At 47.9% G+C, this 21,568-nt stretch overlaps 1 protein-coding gene across 1 annotated transcript in view; it reads left to right on the top strand.

Moving 5' to 3' along the window:
- The window catches only part of LOC142313160 (uncharacterized), a 77,360-nt gene that overhangs the window by 37,180 nt on the left and 18,612 nt on the right, over positions 1-21,568 (top strand). The window contains exon 7 of the mRNA XM_075352149.1: positions 328-379. Within this exon, the coding sequence (XP_075208264.1) occupies positions 328-379 (52 nt within the window). The remainder of the gene's footprint in view (positions 1-327; positions 380-21,568) is intronic.

Raw genomic sequence — 21,568 nt, forward strand, 5'->3', positions numbered from 1 at the left:
GAATGTTCCGATTACTGAATTGCAGTTCTTTATTTAGCCAGCAGGTGTCATGCGTGCTCCATTGAAATGCTGTTAGTTGCGGTATGGGATTATCATGATGTGGATGGAGTGTACAGTGTCTAGATACACAGTGCTGCATACGCTTATTATTAACCTACGCTGCTTTGTTGTATACATATTTCTCTTTTGACGTATTTCCTAGAAAGAGGCTGAATTAATGGGTGAAGCTGCTAGGAGACACATATGTACTTTTTAAAGAAGAGAACTTGGCCGGGTCGACCTGCTGATAACGGCATAATGTGTTCTTACCCTTTTGTCATTTTCTAGAACACTGAATAGAGTTGTAGGAATTCCAGACGACAATGATGGTGGCTTGGTAGTAGGTCACCACTAGAGATGAGCAGACCTGTGGAAGTTCGGTTCGGTGGGTTCATCGGGGCTTTTGATAAAGTTCGGATTTGGACCGGGACTTGACCTGAACCCCAATGGAAGTCACTAATTTGGCAGTTCACGTTTCTGCCCACATTCAACCAGCCATAAACAGATAACTTCCGGTGGAGGGTTGGCTGGGTTTTTCTATTTTTTTTTTTGTGTGGTGCACACTACATCCGATCACACTGTTGTTACCCCCAGTGCGAGCCGTTGAACCACTACAAGCAGCTCGCATTGGGTTAAAGACCAAGCGTACCCAAGCACAGCGATGCTCATAAGAGTGGTTTGCATACGTAAAGCATCCGAACCATGAAGGCAAACCCTGTTTTATTTATAAAGTCTGTGTTGGATACGACCACCGAATTTCGGATTTTCTCATCTCTAGTCACCACTCCTCCCTAAAAAAAAAAAATCAATCAAAATATCATATACAGTGTGTCCACCCATATCCTGTCCACTGCCATTAACTTGAGAACGGCGGCAGCTATAGGCATAGAAGTGGTGTCTAGGTATAGTAAAGTAGCCATGCGCTACGCAATGAAACCACCTGTTGCGCTACCTGGTGGAAAACAACGGAGTTAGCACTTTTATCTCGAAAAAAGTGAATTAAAAAAATTGTAGGGCATCATCAATTCAATACGAATAGACATCTTACATACACAAATGATATGATATGAAACCCATGACCCCCCCCCTCCCCCCCCAAAACATTGAATGCTGGTCACACATATGGCGCTCATTTAACTTTGATGCTCAAAGTGTCCCCCGTCAGCTGCAATGCACATCTGGACTCTGGACAGCATACTGTATCTTGCTGCACGTTGTGCAATATGGTAGGTGACACGTTTGCACAAGCATCTGTGATACGGCGTCGTAGGTCCTGCAATGTTGGTCGAGGGGTCGCATATGTTGCAGTCGGGGGATGCAGTCCACGGCAGGGGGGCTACTCGAGGCGCTCGGATCTGGGATCGTGGCTGTGGCTCGAGTGGCAGCCGGATCCAGGGCTTGTGCAGCATCCCGTTGCCCACAACTCAATAAAGGGGTTATTTACATCGGAGAGTTTGTCAGTGACGCCACCCGTGGGTTGTGGTGATAGTTGGTGACACCGCTGCTGACTTGGTATGGGGCACCCGGAGCAGCAGGATGGTATCCCCTCCACGAGTAGGGGAGGTGTTGTCCCGGGGCCCAGGTGTAAGTGGAGTGGAATGCTGGGACACAATCTGCAGGCTGTACCGGATGATGTGACGGGGTATGCGACAGAGTAGTGAGGGACGCCAGGCCAAGGAACAATCCAAAGGGCTTTATTGGAACCACAAAGATAAAGCACCAAACATAAATATAAATCCTTAAAGTCTGCAAGGAGTCCACAACAAAACAAAAGATCCAGGGGCGCCTCCCGGTATTCCAACGCCAGGGAAAATATGGCAATGTACCTTATATGAGTTCCTTGAGTCCAACAGGGTGAACAACAAAACACAATCCCACGTGGCCACTGATCTCCAGTCTGTAACAGTCCATACACAGGCTCTAGGATCCAGCCTCAACTATAGCTCCTAGTCCTTCTCCAGCCGAGATCCAACTAACTGACCTAACATGGGTCTCATTGTTATTCTCTCCTGGGATCAGCCCCTAAGGTGGGCCCAACTCCGCCTGGACATTTGATGACATTTGATACATGAATGAACTTTAGACTCCTGGCTCTGTTCTGTTTAGCAAGTTGTGGATTGGAGAAGTTCCATGCTGAGAAGAACAAACAATCCCCCACCAGTAGTACATACAGGACAGTCAAGGAGAGACAGACTATTACACCATGAGCACAGGCGGGGGAGGGACACACTGTTACAGATGATACCGGTGTACTCACTGTTTTTGAATAAATCACACAGAGTCCAGATAGTAAACCAAGTGCCGGATACCGGTAGCTTCCGGAGGGGTGTTCTCGGGTCCCGCACACCGGTGAACAGAGCAGGGGCCCTTCCTCCTGCACTCTAGTTTGGTGTCTCGTGTGTTGACTAGTCCACATGAAACGGGAAAAGTCCACTCCCGGTGTCTTTGCTGTAGGAGCTGTGGCCCACGAGATCTGACCCTTGGGATTTTTGAAGAAAAAACAAAAAGCCAGCACTTAATGTGTACTTCAGCACTAAACATTCCAAACTGTACTTATTATAAAAATTTTGAGATTTTTGGCAAAAAATTGCAATTTCTTGAGCTATCCCGCCACGTCACGGCAAATCTCATTTGGGGCAGTCCTACACTAAAATATTTTTATAAAATGTGGCATACGGCCTCACATATGAATAGTAGAACTGCTCTTAGCAGCACTCACCTGGTCTATTTCAATCCCGTACCCATGACTGAGTCATGGCTGTGGGCGGGACAGGTCCAAGCAAATGCTGCATGAAGTAAATAGCCTGTGGACAGGGCCTGATGACTGAATGTGAACAGTCACCAACCGCCAAAATCTAGACAGGTGGAATACATAACAAATTGGGGTGCATAGCAAGGCACATTTTATAAAAATATTTTAGTGTAGGACTGCCCCAGATGAGATTTGCCGTGACGTGGCGGGGTGGCTCAAGAAATTGCAATTTTTTGCCAAAAATCTCAAAAAATTTTATAAGTACAGTTTGGAATTTTTAGTGCTGAAGTGCACATTTAGTGCTGGCTTTTTGTTTTTTCCCTTGGGATTTTTGCAGGCACTTGCAGACGCCCTATCCCCCACGTTGGGCTTCCATCGCCCTCTATCTGGGCTTCTAGTGGGACAAGACTTGGAATCTTGTCCCCTGCTGGCTAATTGACAAGGGGCTTGAAGCTGTCCTCGCCCTTGGTTCCAGGTACCCCGACTGTGCACGGCCTCCGGACCGGATTCTCGCTGTTGGCACCGGCGGACTACAACCCTGCCCCGGTCCACTTAAGGTCTCCCGCGACCGGATCTCCGTCGCCTGTGGCCCTGCTCTGCCGTCTGCCACCTAGTCAGCTCAGGTAGTCCGGTAGCTGCAACCCCCGACTACCACTTCACTCCTCTCACTTCCACTCCTAGACTTAACTGTCTTACTCCACTCTACTGACTTGTTCCCTCCCCTTGACACCTCAGGACTCCTAGGTGGGCGTCACCATCTGCCTTGTGTCCCTATTGTCCTTGGGGGGGTGACTAGGCTTTTGTGTCTGGTGTATGTACCTGTGGTGTATGTACTTGTGTTGGAAGGACAAGGAGGAGAGTCCTGCACCCGGAAGATGGCTGTAGTCCTCTGTGACAACCTGACTCTGTCAGGGCGTCACACATACACCTGCTGTTTGATGTGACCTCACAGAATGAAGTCCAATGGGGTCAGGCCAGGTGAGTGTGGAGGCCACTCCACGCAGCCACCATACCCAATGACTTGTAGGAAGGTCTTCATGAGGTATCGCTTCACGTCTGCAGCCTTGTGAGTTTTACACTTTCTAATCATAGCATTTCTGTATGCAAGATGTCGATTCGTATTGAATTGATGATGCCCTACAACTTTGTAATTCACTTTTTTTCTCTATCTCGTTCCGTTTTCGAGATAAAAATGCTAACTCCGTTATTTTCCAGCAGGTGAGCTATAGGTGGTTTCATTGCGTAGTGCATGGCTACTTTACTATACCTAGACACCACTTCTATGCCATAGGACTATGGTAAAATGATTGTCTCTAATGAAGCCTCTCTCTATGTCACAAGGAGATTTTTATAGGCATCGCCAACTGTCATTGCGGCTTTAGGATCTGTGGAAACTACAGATTCTGGCACTCTGCCTGCTAACTTCTCTAGTGTTATGTTAGGGGTTGGCGGCTTAGAGAGAAGGTGGAAAAATATAATTCGAAGCGCAACCCAGGGTCCACCATGCTATGGATGGATATAGCTGCTATGAGCCCAGAGAGCTGGACGGACAACAACACTTCAGAAAAACTAAGTTAAAATTGGAGGGGCGCACAACGGTCAGTGTTATTTGCACACTCACACGTCAGAGAACAACCGTGAGGTAGACCCAAAGATAACAGTAGCTTCACCAGCACTGTCACTGCCATTCAATTAGATCTAGCAACAGTTCACTTAGCCAGCGCAGTTACTAGTGATAAGGAGAGGATAGCGGTAATCAGCACGCTTTAGGCCTCTGTCACACGCCCGTGAAAATCACGCAGGTGTTTCACGGACGTGTCAAAGATGCTGATTGTCCTCGGTGTACTGTGAGTATGTCACGTGTGTTCTCCGTGTGTTATCCGTGATCCCGGGAGAACGGGAACTTTCTACTCACCTGTCCCTTGCGTCGCTGTCCGTGGTGCTGATCTTCAGTCTCCGGTCCTGCCGACTCCCCGCTGCTGCTGCTTCCGGCCGCAGTGAAGTGAATATTAAATGAGCATAATGAGCGGCGGTTGGCAGCAAGTGACAGCAGCGGCAGAGACAGGAGGGCAGGAGAAGGTGAGTAAAGGTTTTTGTTTTTTTTTTAAAAGACATGTCTTTTCTCCGGTGCGTGTCACACGGAACACATCTGTGTGGTCGTGTGTGTTATGTGACACGTTTGCGTTCCATGTGACACCCGTGATGCCGGAGAAAAACTGATATGTTGGCGTATGGAGCACACGGGCACACGTAAGTACGGAACGGACACACGTTCCGTGCAAAAATACTTACGTGTGCCCGAAACTATAGGAAAACAGATGTCAACGTGTGCCCGTGTCTCCGGTACGTGAGAAAACTGTCCATACACATACCAGAGGCACGAACGTGTGACAGAGGCCTTACTAGCACTGACACTGGCTATAATTATTAGGTAGCGGATTAATAGAGAGGCCTGCCTAAAAGACCTTTTCGCCGCAAGGCAAGTAAAGACTGAGCGCCATCCCGGTGTCCACAGCGTACCTATATCAGTTAAGCACCGCCTAGCCTCAGCTCAGGCTCCAATCAGCGTAGTTGACGTCTACAAAGAGGCAATGGCCAATCCGAAGATGCCACGTCATGCACATGCACAGTGGACAAAAAGTTAGACTTAGAAAAAGACTCGGCCCGCGCATGCGCACACGCCCACTTTCATCCCTTAGACTCTGGCTCCTCTACTGCCATTCGTAACACAGCGGAGGATTGAGCAAATCACTGAGAACGGCGCCGAGGTCGAACTGTACCCGCAGAGTGAGACTCTGGCAATGGAGAGACAACGGGCACCCTGACTCTGACCCAAGAAGGAGTCCGTGTCTGGCGTATAGCCCTAACACAAGGGTTATTCTCTACTGGACTGCTTGGTAATCTCTTTGATCCCATGCTGTGGGGGAGCCAGTCAGGTTCGCCCCACTCCTACATATATGCTGGCTGGACTACTCTATTATTACTAGTTATAGCTTACCGATACTGTTCTGGTGAGGGTTTGTGATCCAGACTTACTGGTGGTTGTTGAAATTGTCTCTACAGGGAAAGAGATAAACTCTAGTGGTGGTTGTGCATTATTGCTTTGAGTCCTTGTGGTGTTAGCCCTGGTTGTCTCATGCCTTCCTGCTCTTGCTTTTTTCCTTACTCTCTTACTGATTATTCATGTGAGTTTGCAGTGTGCCTGAGTTTTGGATTTCAATCCCCCACCAGTAGTACATACAGGACAGTCAAGGAGAGACAGACTATTACACCATGAGCAAAGGCGGGGGAGGGACACACTGTTACACCCCTATCTGTCTTAATCTGTGTTTCCATCACATTCCTGCCCCTTCCTTCCCTGGGGGTGAGGTAACAGATTAGATCTGGTCAGGAGAATAGTACAGTACGTGCCTCCAGCATCTCCACCATCAGGGGTAACCCTGAGGTTAGGGATAGCCTAGGTTCCCCTAGCGTGAGGGACAGTATTGGAGCCCCCTGTCCCTCGCTATCCTAGATGAACAATGATGAAGGCAAACACCAGTCGCTGAAATGCGTAGTCCATGCCATTGTGTTTATACCTCCACCCTTGTATTTTTATTGCCGAATATGAACTAAAACAGTTTTTTAAATATGGACTTAAATAAAAGGTTAATTTTTTTAATCTGGAATTTGGATTACCGCTGGATATTTTACCTTCCTTATTTGTTTTCTTATAAGCCCAAAATGGGAACGTCGTAAAGGGCCTATTGTAAATGAAAGCCGTCGATCCCGGATAAAATGGAGAATTTTCTGTCAGCCTTCCTCAGACAAAATGGCCGGTTCTCTTTTGAGCTGCTTTCCTCACATGAAAAGGACGAGGTTTCACTGTTTTACCGTCGATAATTAAAGAATGTGGTCGTTAAAAAAATCCTTTCATAATATTGAGGATGATTTCACGGTGTTTTTCAGAAAAGATAAAGGATTCTTCACCTCAGCCGCCCGATAAAGGGCAGACTCAATCAGACGACTGTAGTGGATCCTCTCATTTCTCCCATAAACTTCCTGACAGGACTCCTATTTATTCTGCGTCACATCTCTAGCTCCTCCCACTTCCTGTCTCGCTCCCGGGGGTTGCTGGGAGATGTAGTTCTGTCTCCTGCAGGTTTATATAAACTAGAGAAGTAACAAGTAAAGTCCTTTCCTTCCGGTCACATCCGGTGTGCTGGTATACCCGGCTCCGTCCTGTCACCTGTACACACCGCCCTGTCACCTGTACACACCGCCCTGTCACCTGTACACACCGCCCTGCAGAGTATTACTGCTACACTGCTCTCCAGCCTGGGGCTGGACTTACCTATATACAGTATACGCAATTTATAGATATAAAACTGCTCCCTACACATCATACACACGGCTCCGCTCCGTACACATACGGCTCCGCTCCGTACACCTCGTACACACACACGGCTCCGCTCCGTACACCTCGTACACACACACGGCTCCGCTCCGTACACCTCGTACACACACGGCTCTGCTCCGTACACCTCGTACACACACGGCTCTACTCCGTACACCTCGTACACACGCGGCTCTACTCCGTACACCTCGTACACACACAGCTCCGCTCCGTACACCTCGTACACACACGGCTCTACTCCGTACACCTCGTACACACGCGGCTCTGCTCCGTACACCTCGTACACACACGGCTCCGCTCCGTACACCTCGTACACACACAGCTCCGCTCCGTACACCTCGTACACACACAGCTCCGCTCCGTACACCTCGTACACACACGGCTCTACTCCGTACACCTCGTACACACGCGGCTCTGCTCCGTACACCTCGTACACACACGGCTCTGCTCCGTACACCTCGTACACACGCGGCTCTGCTCCGTACACCTCGTACACACGCGGCTCCGCTCCGTACACCTCGTACACACGCGGCTCCGCTCCGTACACCTCGTACACACACGGCTCCGCTCCGTATACCTCGTACACACACGGCTCTGCTCCGTACACCTCGTACACACACGGCTCCGCTCCGTATACCTCGTACACACACGGCTCCGCTCCGTACACCTCGTACACACACGGCTCCGCTCCGTACACCTCGTACACACACGGCTCCGCTCCGTACACCTCGTACACACACGGCTCCGCTCCATACACCTCGTACACACACGGCTCCGCTCCATACACCTCGTACACACACGGCTCCGCTCCATACACCTCGTACACACACGGCTCTGCTACGTCCACACATAAACTTCCCCTCATCCAGCACCATGACAACCAGCACAGCAGAGCCCTGCATACACTGAGGAGCTGATCATGTGACCCCTGACTCCTCCCCTCCATGTGACATCATCACAGGTCCTGTAAGCACAGAGCAGCCATATATCTAGTGTGCGGCTCTGCAGGAGGAGGTAGGTGCAGGGTATTATATATCTAGTGTGCGGCTCTGCAGGTGGAGGTAGGTGCAGGGTATTATATATCTAGTGTGCGGCTCTGCAGGTGGAGGTAGGTGCAGGGTATTATATATCTAGTGTGCGGCTCTGCAGGTGGAGGTAGGTGCAGGGTATTATATATCTAGTGTGCGGCTCTGCAGGTGGAGGTAGGTGCAGGGTATTATATATCTAGTGTGCGGCTCTGCAGGTGGAGGTAGGTGCAGGTTATTATATATCTAGTGTGCGGCTCTGCAGGTGGAGGTAGGTGCAGGGTATTATATATCTAGTGTGCGGCTCTGCAGGTGGAGGTAGGTGCAGGGTATTATATATCTAGTGTGCGGCTCTGCAGGTGGAGGTAGGTGCAGGGTATTATATATCTAGTGTGCGGCTCTGCAGGTGGAGGTAGGTGCAGGGTATTATATATCTAGTGTGCGGCTCTGCAGGTGGAGGCAGGTGCAGGGTATTATATATCTAGTGTGCGGCTCTGCAGGTGGAGGTAGGTGCAGGGTATTATATATCTAGTGTGCGGCTCTGCAGGTGGAGGTAGGTGCAGGGTATTATATATATGTGTGCGGCTCTGCAGGTGGAGGTAGGTGCAGGGCATTATATATCTAGTGTGCGGCTCTGCAGGTGGAGGTAGGTGCAGGGTATTATATATCTGTGTGCGGCTCTGCAGGTGGAGGTAGGTGCAGGGTATTATATATCTGTGTGCGGCTCTGCAGGTGGAGGTAGGTGCAGGGTATTATATATCTAGTGTGCGGCTCTGCAGGGGGAGGTAGGTGCAGGGTATTATATATCTAGTGTGCGGCTCTGCAGGTGGAGGTAGGTGCAGGGTATTATATATCTGTGTGCGGCTCTGCAGGTGGAGGTAGGTGCAGGGTATTATATATCTAGTGTGCGGCTCTGCAGGAGGAGGTAGGTGCAGGGTATTATATATCTAGTGTGCGGCTCTGCAGGTGGAGGTAGGTGCAGGGTATTATATATCTAGTGTGCGGCTCTGCAGGTGGAGGTAGGTGCAGGGTATTATATATCTAGTGTGCGGCTCTGCAGGTGGAGGTAGGTGCAGGGTATTATATATCTGTGTGCGGCTCTGCAGGTGGAGGTAGGTGCAGGTTATTATATATCTGTGTGCGGCTCTGCAGGAGGAGGTAGGTGCAGGGTATTATATATCTAGTGTGCGGCTCTGCAGGTGGAGGTAGGTGCAGGGTATTATATATCTAGTGTGCGGCTCTGCAGGAGGAGGTAGGTGCAGGGTATTATATATCTAGTGTGCGGCTCTGCAGGTGGAGGTAGGTGCAGGGTATTATATATCTAGTGTGCGGCTCTGCAGGTGGAGGTAGGTGCAGGGTATTATATATCTAGTGTGCGGCTCTGCAGGTGGAGGTAGGTGCAGGGTATTATATATCTAGTGTGCGGCTCTGCAGGTGGAGGTAGGTGCAGGGTATTATATATCTAGTGTGCGGCTCTGCAGGTGGAGGTAGGTGCAGGGTATTATATATCTAGTGTGCGGCTCTGCAGGTGGAGGTAGGTGCAGGGTATTATATATCTAGTGTGCGGCTCTGCAGGTGGAGGTAGGTGCAGGGTATTATATATCTAGTGTGCGGCTCTGCAGGTGGAGGTAGGTGCAGGGTATTATATATCTAGTGTGCGGCTCTGCAGGTGGAGGTAGGTGCAGGGTATTATATATCTGTGTGCGGCTCTGCAGGTGGAGGTAGGTGCAGGGTATTATATATCTGTGTGCGGCTCTGCAGGTGGAGGTAGGTGCAGGGTATTATATATCTAGTGTGCGGCTCTGCAGGTGGAGGTAGGTGCAGGGTATTATATATCTGTGTGCGGCTCTGCAGGTGGAGGTAGGTGCAGGGTATTATATATCTGTGTGCGGCTCTGCAGGTGGAGGTAGGTGCAGGGTATTATATATCTAGTGTGCGGCTCTGCAGGTGGAGGTAGGTGCAGGGTATTATATATCTAGTGTGCGGCTCTGCAGGTGGAGGTAGGTGCAGGGTATTATATATCTAGTGTGCGGCTCTGCAGGTGGAGGTAGGTGCAGGGTATTATATATCTGGTGTGCGGCTCTGCAGGTGGAGGTAGGTGCAGGGTATTATATATCTAGTGTGCGGCTCTGCAGGTGGAGGTAGGTGCAGGGTATTATATATCTAGTGTGCGGCTCTGCAGGTGGAGGGAGGTGCAGGGTATTATATATCTAGTGTGCGGCTCTGCAGGTGGAGGTAGGTGCAGGTTATTATATATCTGTGTGCGGCTCTGCAGGTGGAGGTAGGTTGCAGTGTATTAAATATCTAGTGTGCGGCTCTGCAGGTGGAGGTAGGTGCAGGGTATTATATATCTAGTGTGCGGCTCTGCAGGTGGAGGTAGGTGCAGGGTATTATATATCTAGTGTGCGGCTCTGCAGGTGGAGGTAGGTGCAGGGTATTATATATCTAGTGTGCGGCTCTGCAGGTGGAGGTAGGTGCAGGGTATTATATATCTAGTGTGCGGCTCTGCAGGTGGAGGTAGGTGCAGGGTATTATATATCTAGTGTGCGGCTCTGCAGGTGGAGGTAGGTGCAGGGTATTATATATCTAGTGTGCGGCTCTGCAGGTGGAGGTAGGTGCAGGGTATTATATATCTAGTGTGCGGCTCTGCAGGTGGAGGTAGGTGCAGGGTATTATATATCTAGTGTGCGGCTCTGCAGGTGGAGGTAGGTGCAGGTTATTATATATCTGTGTGCGGCTCTGCAGGTGGAGGTAGGTGCAGGGTATTATATATCTAGTGTGCGGCTCTGCAGGTGGAGGTAGGTGCAGGGTATTATATATCTGTGTGCGGCTCTGCAGGTGGAGGTAGGTGCAGGGTATTATATATCTAGTGTGCGGCTCTGCAGGTGGAGGTAGGTGCAGGGTATTATATATCTAGTGTGCGGCTCTGCAGGTGGAGGTAGGTGCAGGGTATTATATATCTAGTGTGCGGCTCTGCAGGTGGAGGTAGGTGCAGGTTATTATATATCTGTGTGCGGCTCTGCAGGTGGAGGTAGGTGCAGGGTATTATATATCTAGTGTGCGGCTCTGCAGGTGGAGGTAGGTGCAGGGTATTATATATCTAGTGTGCGGCTCTGCAGGTGGAGGTAGGTGCAGGGTATTATATATCTAGTGTGCGGCTCTGCAGGTGGAGGTAGGTGCAGGTTATTATATATCTGTGTGCGGCTCTGCAGGTGGAGGTAGGTGCAGGGTATTATATATCTAGTGTGCGGCTCTGCAGGTGGAGGTAGGTGCAGGGTATTATATATCTAGTGTGCGGCTCTGCAGGTGGAGGTAGGTGCAGGGTATTATATATTTAGTGTGCGGCTCTGCAGGTGGAGGTAGGTGCAGGGTATTATATATCTAGTGTGCGGCTCTGCAGGTGGAGGTAGGTGCAGGTTATTATATATCTAGTGTGCGGCTCTGCAGGTGGAGGTAGGTGCAGGGTATTATATATCTGTGTGCGGCTCTGCAGGTGGAGGTAGGTGCAGGTTATTATATATCTGTGTGCGGCTCTGCAGGTGGAGGTAGGTGCAGGTTATTATATATCTGTGTGCGGCTCTGCAGGTGGAGGTAGGTGCAGGGTATTATATATCTAGTGTGCGGCTCTGCAGGTGGAGGTAGGTGCAGGTTATTATATATCTAGTGTGCGGCTCTGCAGGTGGAGGTAGGTGCAGGTTATTATATATCGCCTCCATACTCCGCGGCGCTGTACACACTATTATCACCGTCACGCTCTCTATAGACTTTCCTCACACTCGCGGTCAGTGTTGGCCTCGGATGGCAGAGCCCCTCCTGTAACACTGACTCTGGGGGGCTGCTCAGCTCCGGGCAGATGTCACCGTCCCCTCAGTCACATATTTCCCGCTGCTTCTATATAAGAATACACTTTTCCTTACTTTGCGTCTGGTAATTATTGCCTTTTGCATGTTATTACTTTCCTGCCTCTATACTCACACGACGGCTTTGTCTTCTTCCCGCATTCACTATTTCTGTATGATTCCAGTCACTTTACTGTTTATTGCGCTGAAAAGATTGAACAAAATTCCAGATTTGGTGAAGTTTTGGGTAAAAAAACCTCCAAAAACAGTTCCGCCATTGATGTGTATACACCTTGTGCAGAATTATTAGGCAAGTTGTATTTTAGAGGATTTTTTTTATTATTGATCAACAACTATGTTCTCAATCACCCAAAATACTCATAAATATCAAAGCTTAATATTTTTGGCAGTTGGAGGGGTTTTTTAGATTTGGCTATCTTAGGAGGATCTGTTTTGTGCAGGTAACTATTACTGTGCACAATTATTAGGCAACTTAATAAAAACCAAATCTATTCCCATCTCACTTGTTTATTTTCACCAGGTAACCAATATAACTGCACAAAATTTAGAAATAAACATTTCTGACATGCAAAAACAAAACCCAAAACAATTACTGCCCAATATCGCCCCCTTTCTTTCTGATGACACTCAAGAGACGACCATCCATAGATTCTGTCAGTTGCTTGATGTGTTTACGCTCAACATTCCGTGCAGCAGCCACCACAGCCTCCAGACACTGCTCCCAGAGGTGTACTGTTTTCCCTCCCGGTAGATCTCACATTTTATGAGGGACCACAGGTTCTCTATGGGGTTCACATCAGATGAACAAGGGGGCCATGTCATTATTTTTTCATCTTTTAGACCTTTACTGGCCAGCCACGCTGTGGAGTAGTGGGATGCATGTGATGGAGCATTGTCCTGCATGAAAATCATGTTTTTCTTGAACGATACCGACTTCTTCCTGTACCACTGCTTGACGAAGTTGTCTTCCAGAAACTGGCAGTAGGTCTGGGAGTTGAGCTTCACTCCATCCTCAACCCGAAAAGGTCCCACAAGTTGATCTTTGATGATCCCAGCCCATACCAGTGCCCAGCTCCACCTTGCTGGCGTCTGAGTCGGAGTGGAGCTCTCTGCCCTTTACTGATCCAGCCTCTGGCCCATCAAGAGTCACTCTCATTTCATCAGTCCAAAAAACCTTTGAAGAATCAGTCTTCAGATATTTCTTGGCCCAGTCTTGACATTTTATCTTATGTTTTTTGTTCAGAGGTGGTGGTTTTTCAGTCTTCCTTACCTCGGCCATGTCCCTGAGTATGGCACACCTTGTGCTTTTTGATACTCCAGTAACGTTGCAGCTCTGAAATATGGCCAAACTGGTGGTGATATAGAAGGGTTAATAGTTTCTGTATTTTTCAATGTTAAATACTTTATTATTACATTAGTACATCTGGTATAAGGTTGGCTAAATAAACAGAAAACTGATCATGCTCATATGAATGCAGGTCTTTTCTCCGAGCGCTCGATATTGATTAGGCCTGAAGAGGCCTAATTCTACAGTACCTCACTGGTGATCCCATAAGCTGAATAAAAAAGACAGAACAGCTACATCAGTTTCTGGTGCCCAACGTGGAGCCGTGGCCAGCAGCCTATTCGGAAGACGTTTTGGGGACTCTTGAGACAGTTAAATTTCAGCTGCAGCAAGGTGAGAAGCTTTATTCTTAAGGCCGCTTTACACGCTACGACATCGCTAAAGCGATCTCGTTGGGGTCACGGAATTTGTGACATCCGGCCGCGTTAGCGATGTCGTTGCGTGTGACACCTATGAGCGATTTTGAATCGTCGCAAAAACGCTCAAAATCGCTAATCGGTGACATGCCCCCCTATTCCCAATTATCGCTGCTGCAGGTACGATGTTGTTTGTCGTTCCTGCGGCAGCAAACATCGCTATGTGTGACACCGCAGGAACAAGGAACCTCACCTTACCTGCGGCCGCCCGCAATGAGGAAGGAAGGAGGTGGGCGGGATGTTACGTCCCGCTCATCTCCGCCCCTCTGCTTCCATTGGCCGGCCGCTTAGTGACGCCGAACGAACCGCCCCCTTAGAAAGGAGGCAGATCGCCGGTCACAGTGATGTCTCTAGGCAGGTAAGTAGTGTGACGGTTCCGCGCGATGTTGTGCGCCACAGGCAGCGATTTGCCCGTGACGTACAACCGATGGGGACGGGTACGCTCGCTGGCAATATCGGTAATGATATTGCAGCGTGTAAAGCGGCCTTTACACTTTATTTCACTCTCTCTGATCTCCCAAATATTCTGGGTAAGGCTGTACACACAGTTCAAGAACTGGTATCACCAGTGAGTATTGTGTGGGTTTTTTGGGATATCTGAATGAGAGTTGAAAAATAGAGTAATAAGATAATCTGTTCTGTGTCTGTCAATTAACTGATTGCATAGAAATACATTTGTACGTGGTACAGAATTGGGACAGTCTCTGTATAATTACATTTGCTGTGTTTTGTGTTTTGCGCTGGTCATTTCTGCATTTTTGTTGGGCAATACCCTGGACTGTGAAAAGGTGTTCTGGTTGTGAAATATCAAGGGGCATAGCCATATAGAGTATTTGTGTGGATACCTGACATATGTAATTTTTTTATTTATTTTTTTTTCCCCATCAGTGTCAAGAGCGGTTTAGATCATTTTATTTACATGTGAGGTTAACTGATCCTTGGAAGTTGTATTGTTACATATGTTTCTGGAATCAATAAATGAGTGGATAAGTGGTCCTTTGATCTGTCCTTATAGTGAGATATCGTATGTTTCTTTCCCTCAAAATGGAGACGAAGATTTTATAGCAAAGTAATTTTTTTCCTTTCAGTAGAATATTGGTGCTGCGAAGGTATGTAAGTAGTCTCAATTTTCTGCTAGGATTGTGTATACTAGTGGGTATTGGGAAAGTTGGATGTTTTGAGAAGCTGAGTCTGGACGAAGAATTCTTTTGAGATAAGACTCTTGCTAAACAAACTGTGTGCTGCTGCTATTCTGTTGGGAGGGGGCAAATGAGGCGCTGCGCTATCTTCTGCCTGCTGTAAGAAGTCAGCTCTGAGGATTGTTTTGTTTTAACTCTTGTCTACGTTGCTGGAATACTTTGTAAAGGACCAGCATGGGGTACCCAACTGCACATCAGGTCTAAGTGGGTGAGAGAGCAGTGTGACCTTCCCACTTACATGGAGGTGGTCTAGTAAGTGAGAGGACTATCACACCTGGTCCTTCCTACTTTAGTCAGCTGGTCTATTGGGTGAGAAAGCGGTTTTAGAGCCTTCCCAATACACCCTGCAAGGGAAGTGGGTGAAAGAGCTGACGAGCCTTCTCGCTACACCTTGAGAGCCCATTCTGATTTGCCAGAGGAGTGTGGCCTGTTGACAAGGTCCAGGGACATTGAGAGGGCATTTGCAGAAAGGTGGGCTGTGTGGGAATAAGTTGAAGCCATGGGCAACTTGTGCAGTGTGGGGCTCCAGCGGGATCCAAAACAGCCAAACATTTAGTGCAAGGAAGCAGTGAAAAATGTCTGACCAATACTCAAAAAGGCAGACATGCCAGAGTACGGATGTTTGGATGTTGAGAAATGGCACAGATTCAGGGAAGAAAAGAGAGGTTGGATAAAAGACAAGAGAGTAGAGCTACAAGTAAATAAATGGTGTCGTGTGGCTGAAGAGGTGCAGCATTGTGGATATAAAGAGACCACAGCGGGAGATAAGGTGTATTATGAATGTTTTAACGCACTAAAAGCAGAAATTGTGACTGCTACCGCCCCACCTTCACATAAGCAGAAACCCAGACCAGATGAATGGACATGTAAACATTGTAGTCAGAAAAACCGAGACTGGAGAGGTACTTGTGCTACGTGTAATGTTACTCGTCCTAAGCGGATTGCACTAAATCCTGTTCGAACCAGATCACATGTGATGACAGAGGACGCTGACTCTGAGACAGAGGTAGTGAAGGAATTGAGTTTTGGGGAGGAAGCTGGACGTTACTCTGACGGTGAGGAAAGAACTGAACACCCTGGAACCAGCACCACAAAATCAAATACATCCCGACCAAGGAAGGTCACAAGAATCAGACAGACACAGGAATATTACCCCTGGAGCCCCTCTGACCAGCTAGCTATATTAAAACAGTTACCTGACCCTGAAAACCAACCTTTCCCAATTGCAGGCAAATACAGACAATACAGGTGACTTATAAATGCACTTGGGCAGACCTCGAGAGTTTGGTGACTGCAAAGGCAGGTGACGTGTTGGGACACATAATTAAATCACATACTGATATGATAAAGGAGCAATCATGGATCATGGATGATCAGTCTGAGAGGTCTGGAATGACGTACTGTGAGGCATTGAAAGGATGGGCTACAAAGAAACAAACAGAGCAGTCTCTACTGATGACTGACGTGACACAGCAAAAAGGGGAGAGTATAGAGACGTACTTTGGGAGGTTACAGCTGAAGTGGACAGACATGGGGTACAGTGCAAGAAACGACCTTGATATCAAAATATTGGTGAATGCATTCATTGACGGTATGAATAAGTTTTTACGAGAAGCAGTACAGACGGCCAGACCTGAGTGGAGAAACATGGACCCAACAGACCTTCTGCAAGTAGCTAAGGGGGTTGAACTGACAAAATGCAAGCGACCAGTTATGTATGCTAGAGCACAAGGAAAAGAGTGGAAGCAGAGAGGGGGGGCACCAGGTGACCTAGTGACCGTACAGTGCTGGAATTGTGGACAGAATGGACATTACGCCAGACAGTGCAAAAACCCCAAAAAGGAGAGGGAGCAGACTGACTCTTCTCTTTCCCTCCCTCCTCCTTTGCCTCTGGCCTAGGAAACTGGCAACCCAGTGACAACTGTGTACCCTGTTTTTGTTCCCTCAGGACCTAGTCCCACCTTAATTACGACCATAACAATGCCAGGGGGGAAAGAGGCAGAATTTTTAATTGACACTGGGGCAGCCGGAACTGTGATACACAAAGACTTGATAAAGCCAGACATGATTACTGATGAGACTGTGGAGTGTGTTGGGGTGGAGGGATTGGTGAGTGACGAGACTGTGGAGTGTGTCGGGGTGGAGGGATTGGTGTCCGAAACCCCCTTGACAAAACAGATGAAGCTGAAATTACAAGATAGCCAGGAAATTCTCACAAAGCTTATTGTTAGTGAAAATACTCCTATGAATTTGCTGTGGGCTGATGTGTTAAGTGCTATCCAGGCTACCATACAATACACCCCAGAAGGTATTACAGTCACAAGTCCCCTCTCTGACAAACACTTGTGCAAGATTGCAGCAATGGTGTACATGTCCAAATCTGCGAGAGTGTCCGATACCAGAACTAGTGAAGACATAGGAATGCAACAAGTTCCAGACATCGTATGGGCAAAGGGAAAAACTGACGTGGGTTGGCTTCCTATTCCCCCAGTCATGATAAAATTAAAAGAAGGCTCCACTCCTCCTTGTTTAAAGCAGTATCCCTTAAGCTCAGCCAAATCAATGGCCCTGACCAGAGATATAAGAGAATATGTGCAAGCAGGGGCTCTAGTACCAATGTCCTCCGCCTGTACCTGCAGGCAACCTCCAGGTTAGAGCAGATATACAGAAAACAAGTGAACGTAGGGATAAATGGTTAAAAGCGCACGATGCCAACAAGGACTCCTGGTGGGGAAATACATTTTCTTTTATGAATCCAGCCAATTGGTTTAAGGGCATAGCAGGTTGGGTTTGTGGCATTATACACACCTGCATGCAAATATTGTTATTCTGTCTATTGCTTTATATAGCTGTAAGCATTGATATATGCGTTACCTAAACTACTGAATAATGTATGTTCTAAGAGTTCCAGTATTGAACCCTCTGTAGTTTACTACGGACCCCAAATGGCCTCTGCTGACGGGGAGTAGGTGTCCACACTGAGGGTGGATGGGTGAAGTGGTAGGAAGACCCCTCATGGGTACTAGGCCCATGAGCCAGCAGCTCCTGTTTGGACGTCTACTGACCCTGTAGTGAAGGTTATACCATTTACAAAAAGGGGGAAATTGATATAGAAGGGTTAATAGTTTCTGTATTTTTCAATGTTAAATACTTTATTACATTAGTACATCTGGTATAAGGTCATAGCCACTGTTTAGCCTACTAAAAACTCAAGGATTTATTATCATTGTCTGGAACGTTTTATCTTCTCTCATATGCATGACTCTACATTTTTGTTTTTCTCAAACTTAAAGGTCATATGATCAACTGGTAAATTACCACTAAGGCTTTTTGAATTATCACGCTGTAAATGGTATAAATTGGCTAAATAAACAGAAAAGTGATCATGCTCACATGAATGCAGGTCTTTTCTCCAAGCGCTCGATATTGATTAGGTCTGAAGAGGCCTAATTCCACAAGACCTCACTGGTGATCCCATAAGCTGACTAAAAAAGACAGAACAGCTACATCAGTGTCAAATGGCATCTTGGCAGCTTCACGCTTGATTTTCCTCAGTTCCTGGGCAGTTATTTTGCGCCTTTTTTGCCCAAAACGCTTCTTGCGACCCTGTTGGCTATTTGCCATGAAACGTCTTATTGTTCAGTGATCACGCTTCAAAAGTTTTGCAATTTCAAGACTGCTGCATCCCTCTGCAAGATCTCACAATATGGACTTTTCAGAGCCCTTCAAATCTCTCTTCTGACCCATTTTGCCAAAGGAAAGGAAGTTGCCTAATAATTAAGCACACCTTATATAGGGTGTTGATGTCATTACACCGCACCCCTCCTCATTACAGAGATGCACATCACCGGATTTACTTAATTGGTAGTTAGCTCTCAAGCCTATACAGCTTGGAGTAGGACAACATGTATAAAAAGTATCATGTGATCAAAATACTCATTTGCCTAATAATTCTGCACACAGTGTATACTGGTCCGGTCTCTTCTCCATGTCCCCAGTGTTGGTATATACTAGTCAGGTCTTTTCTACATGTTCCCAATGTTGGCGCATACTGGTCGCCTCATTTGAGTATATATACAGCTTTTTCTTCAACTGTACTCACTCACAAGTGTTCGATTTGGTTGAGGTCTGGGGACTGTGAGGGCCACACCAGCATCTCTACTACATTTTCACTGAACCATTTCTTCACCGATCTCATCATATGCTTCGGGTCGTTGTCCTGCTGGAACACTATCTTGTCCTTTTCGTAACCATAGTACTCGAGTGTATGAAGTACTGTATTTTCCAGTTTGTAAGACACACTTTTTTTCCCCCTCTCCAAAACTGGGGGAAAAATGGGGGTGTGTCTCACAAACCACATATGGCTTACCAGGGCGGCAGTGGTGGCACAGGGTCGGTAATACTGCAGGCTTGTGGGGTGTCGTGGCAACAAGCACCATTAATCTGCCAGCGGGCTGCTTTGAATCTCCTCTCCCACAGTTGACGATTTAGACTTCAAGAAAATGGCCATGGAGGCGGCACATGCGTAGATAGGACTCCACGACCATTTTCTTGAAGTCCATCGCATCGATGTGCGCATGCGCCGGCTCCGCGGCTTTTTTCTTGAAGTCATTCTCATCAACTATGGGCAATTCAAAGCAGCCCGCAATCCACCAGCAGATTAATGGTTCTGGCCATAGTATCGCTGACCCTCCACTGCCGCATACTGAGCCACAACACCCCCCCCCCTTCTGAGCCCACCAGCAGATCAATGGTGCCCACCACCATGACACCCCATGAGCCCGCAGCAGTGTTGCTGACCATCTGCACACTGCCCCTCTTGAGCCGCGACACCCCCTCCTCTGAGCCCACAGCATCGCCGACCCTCCTAAGCCGTGACATCCCCTCCTACATGCCCGCAGCATCGCCTACCCTGCCTCCTGTGACCTTCCTGAGCTGCTCTCGCCTGGTGCGTTAATAGAAGAGGCACTAGGATTATAAGCCAAACCCTCATTTTAACAGTAAACATTTTTTTTTTTTGCTATTTTCCTCCTTATATTTAGAGTGTGTCTTATAAAACAAAAAACACAGTAAGGCCATGTGCGCACTTGCCGGTTTTTGCCGCGGATTTGTTGCATGTTTTGCTGCAGAAAATGTTCATAACATCTCTGCAGTGAATCACCAGCAAAACCTATGGGAAAAAAAATGCTGTGCGCACTAGGCGGATTTTGACAGCTGCATGTTTTGCTGCGGGATTCCCGCAGCAAAAACAATTGCATGTCACTTCTTTTCCGCACGTCGCTGCGGGATTTCACTCCATTGACTCCAATGTAATCGTGAAATCCCGCAGGGAATAACGCAGGCAGCAAATTCTGTGCGGTTCACTGCGTTTTCCTGCGTTATTCCCTGCGGTATTTCGCGGTTTACCTCCGGTAATGTACATCGCCTGTCTGCGGTTTTGCAGGGAAGTGATGTCATTACAGGAAGAGGAAGCCGTGCAGAGAGTAAACACACACACATCACAGACACAGACACATAGAACACACATAGAAATCAAACGGAAATATAGAAAAGAAAGCACGTGGGCTCCGCTGTATATTTACCGACCAGCCGAGGTAAGCACACACTCAGAACAACACATACACACCGGAGTACTTTTTTCGGGGACTGGGAGCTTCAATATTTCCCCCACTCTGTGTGCCCTTTGTCAGCACTGTCCAAATATGGGTCAGGCTGCTTTCACACCTCCGGTTTCTGCAATGCGGCACACTCCGGCACTTTGCAGGAAAATCGCAACCGTTTTTTTTTGCTGCCGGTTGCGATTTTCCTGCATAGACTTTAATTAGTGCCGCGTTGTGCCGCATGGCCTTGCGTTCCGTCCGGTTTTTGCCGCATGCGGCAGATTTAGCCGATGCGGCGGCCGGATGGAACGTTGCCTGGCACGTTTTTTCGTGCGGCAAAAAAAAAAACGCATCGCGCCGCATTCGGCCGATGCGGCGCATTTTTCAATGCATGCCTATGGCGGCCGGATGCGGCGCAATGCGGCAATAACCGCATCCGGCCGCTGCATGCGGTTTTTGCCACTGTGCATGCTCAGTAGCATGCCGCAAGCGGCAAAAACCGGACTGGCCGCAAAGGAAAAACGTATGCAAAGGATGCGGTGTGTTCACCGCATCCGTTGCATAGCTTGCACAGCCGGATTGAGCCGCAGAGCTCAAGCCGGATGTGTGAAAGCAGCCTAAGTCTTATATACATTCTTTGTGTCACGGTGTTAATCACTCTGACTAAGCCCTGCTCCTGGCCAGTGCTGGTGTCATTATGTTTTCCACTTGTATGCAGCAGACTTTAGGATACATGCATAGCTGCAGTGATTGATAAAACTATATCTGCTGCTCACCTTTGTGATTCAAGTATATTTGATTTGCTTGAATCTTATATTTGGGCACTTGATTACTTATATTGGGAGATGATTGCTTGGTAGAAGTCCTCCTTTATATATACCTACATATTGATGAAATTATTGTATTTTAACAATTATGTGTTTTTTCTACATGTTT

This window comes from Anomaloglossus baeobatrachus, chromosome 5, assembly GCF_048569485.1.
Source record: "Anomaloglossus baeobatrachus isolate aAnoBae1 chromosome 5, aAnoBae1.hap1, whole genome shotgun sequence".
In the NCBI taxonomy this organism is placed as follows: domain Eukaryota; kingdom Metazoa; phylum Chordata; class Amphibia; order Anura; family Aromobatidae; genus Anomaloglossus; species Anomaloglossus baeobatrachus.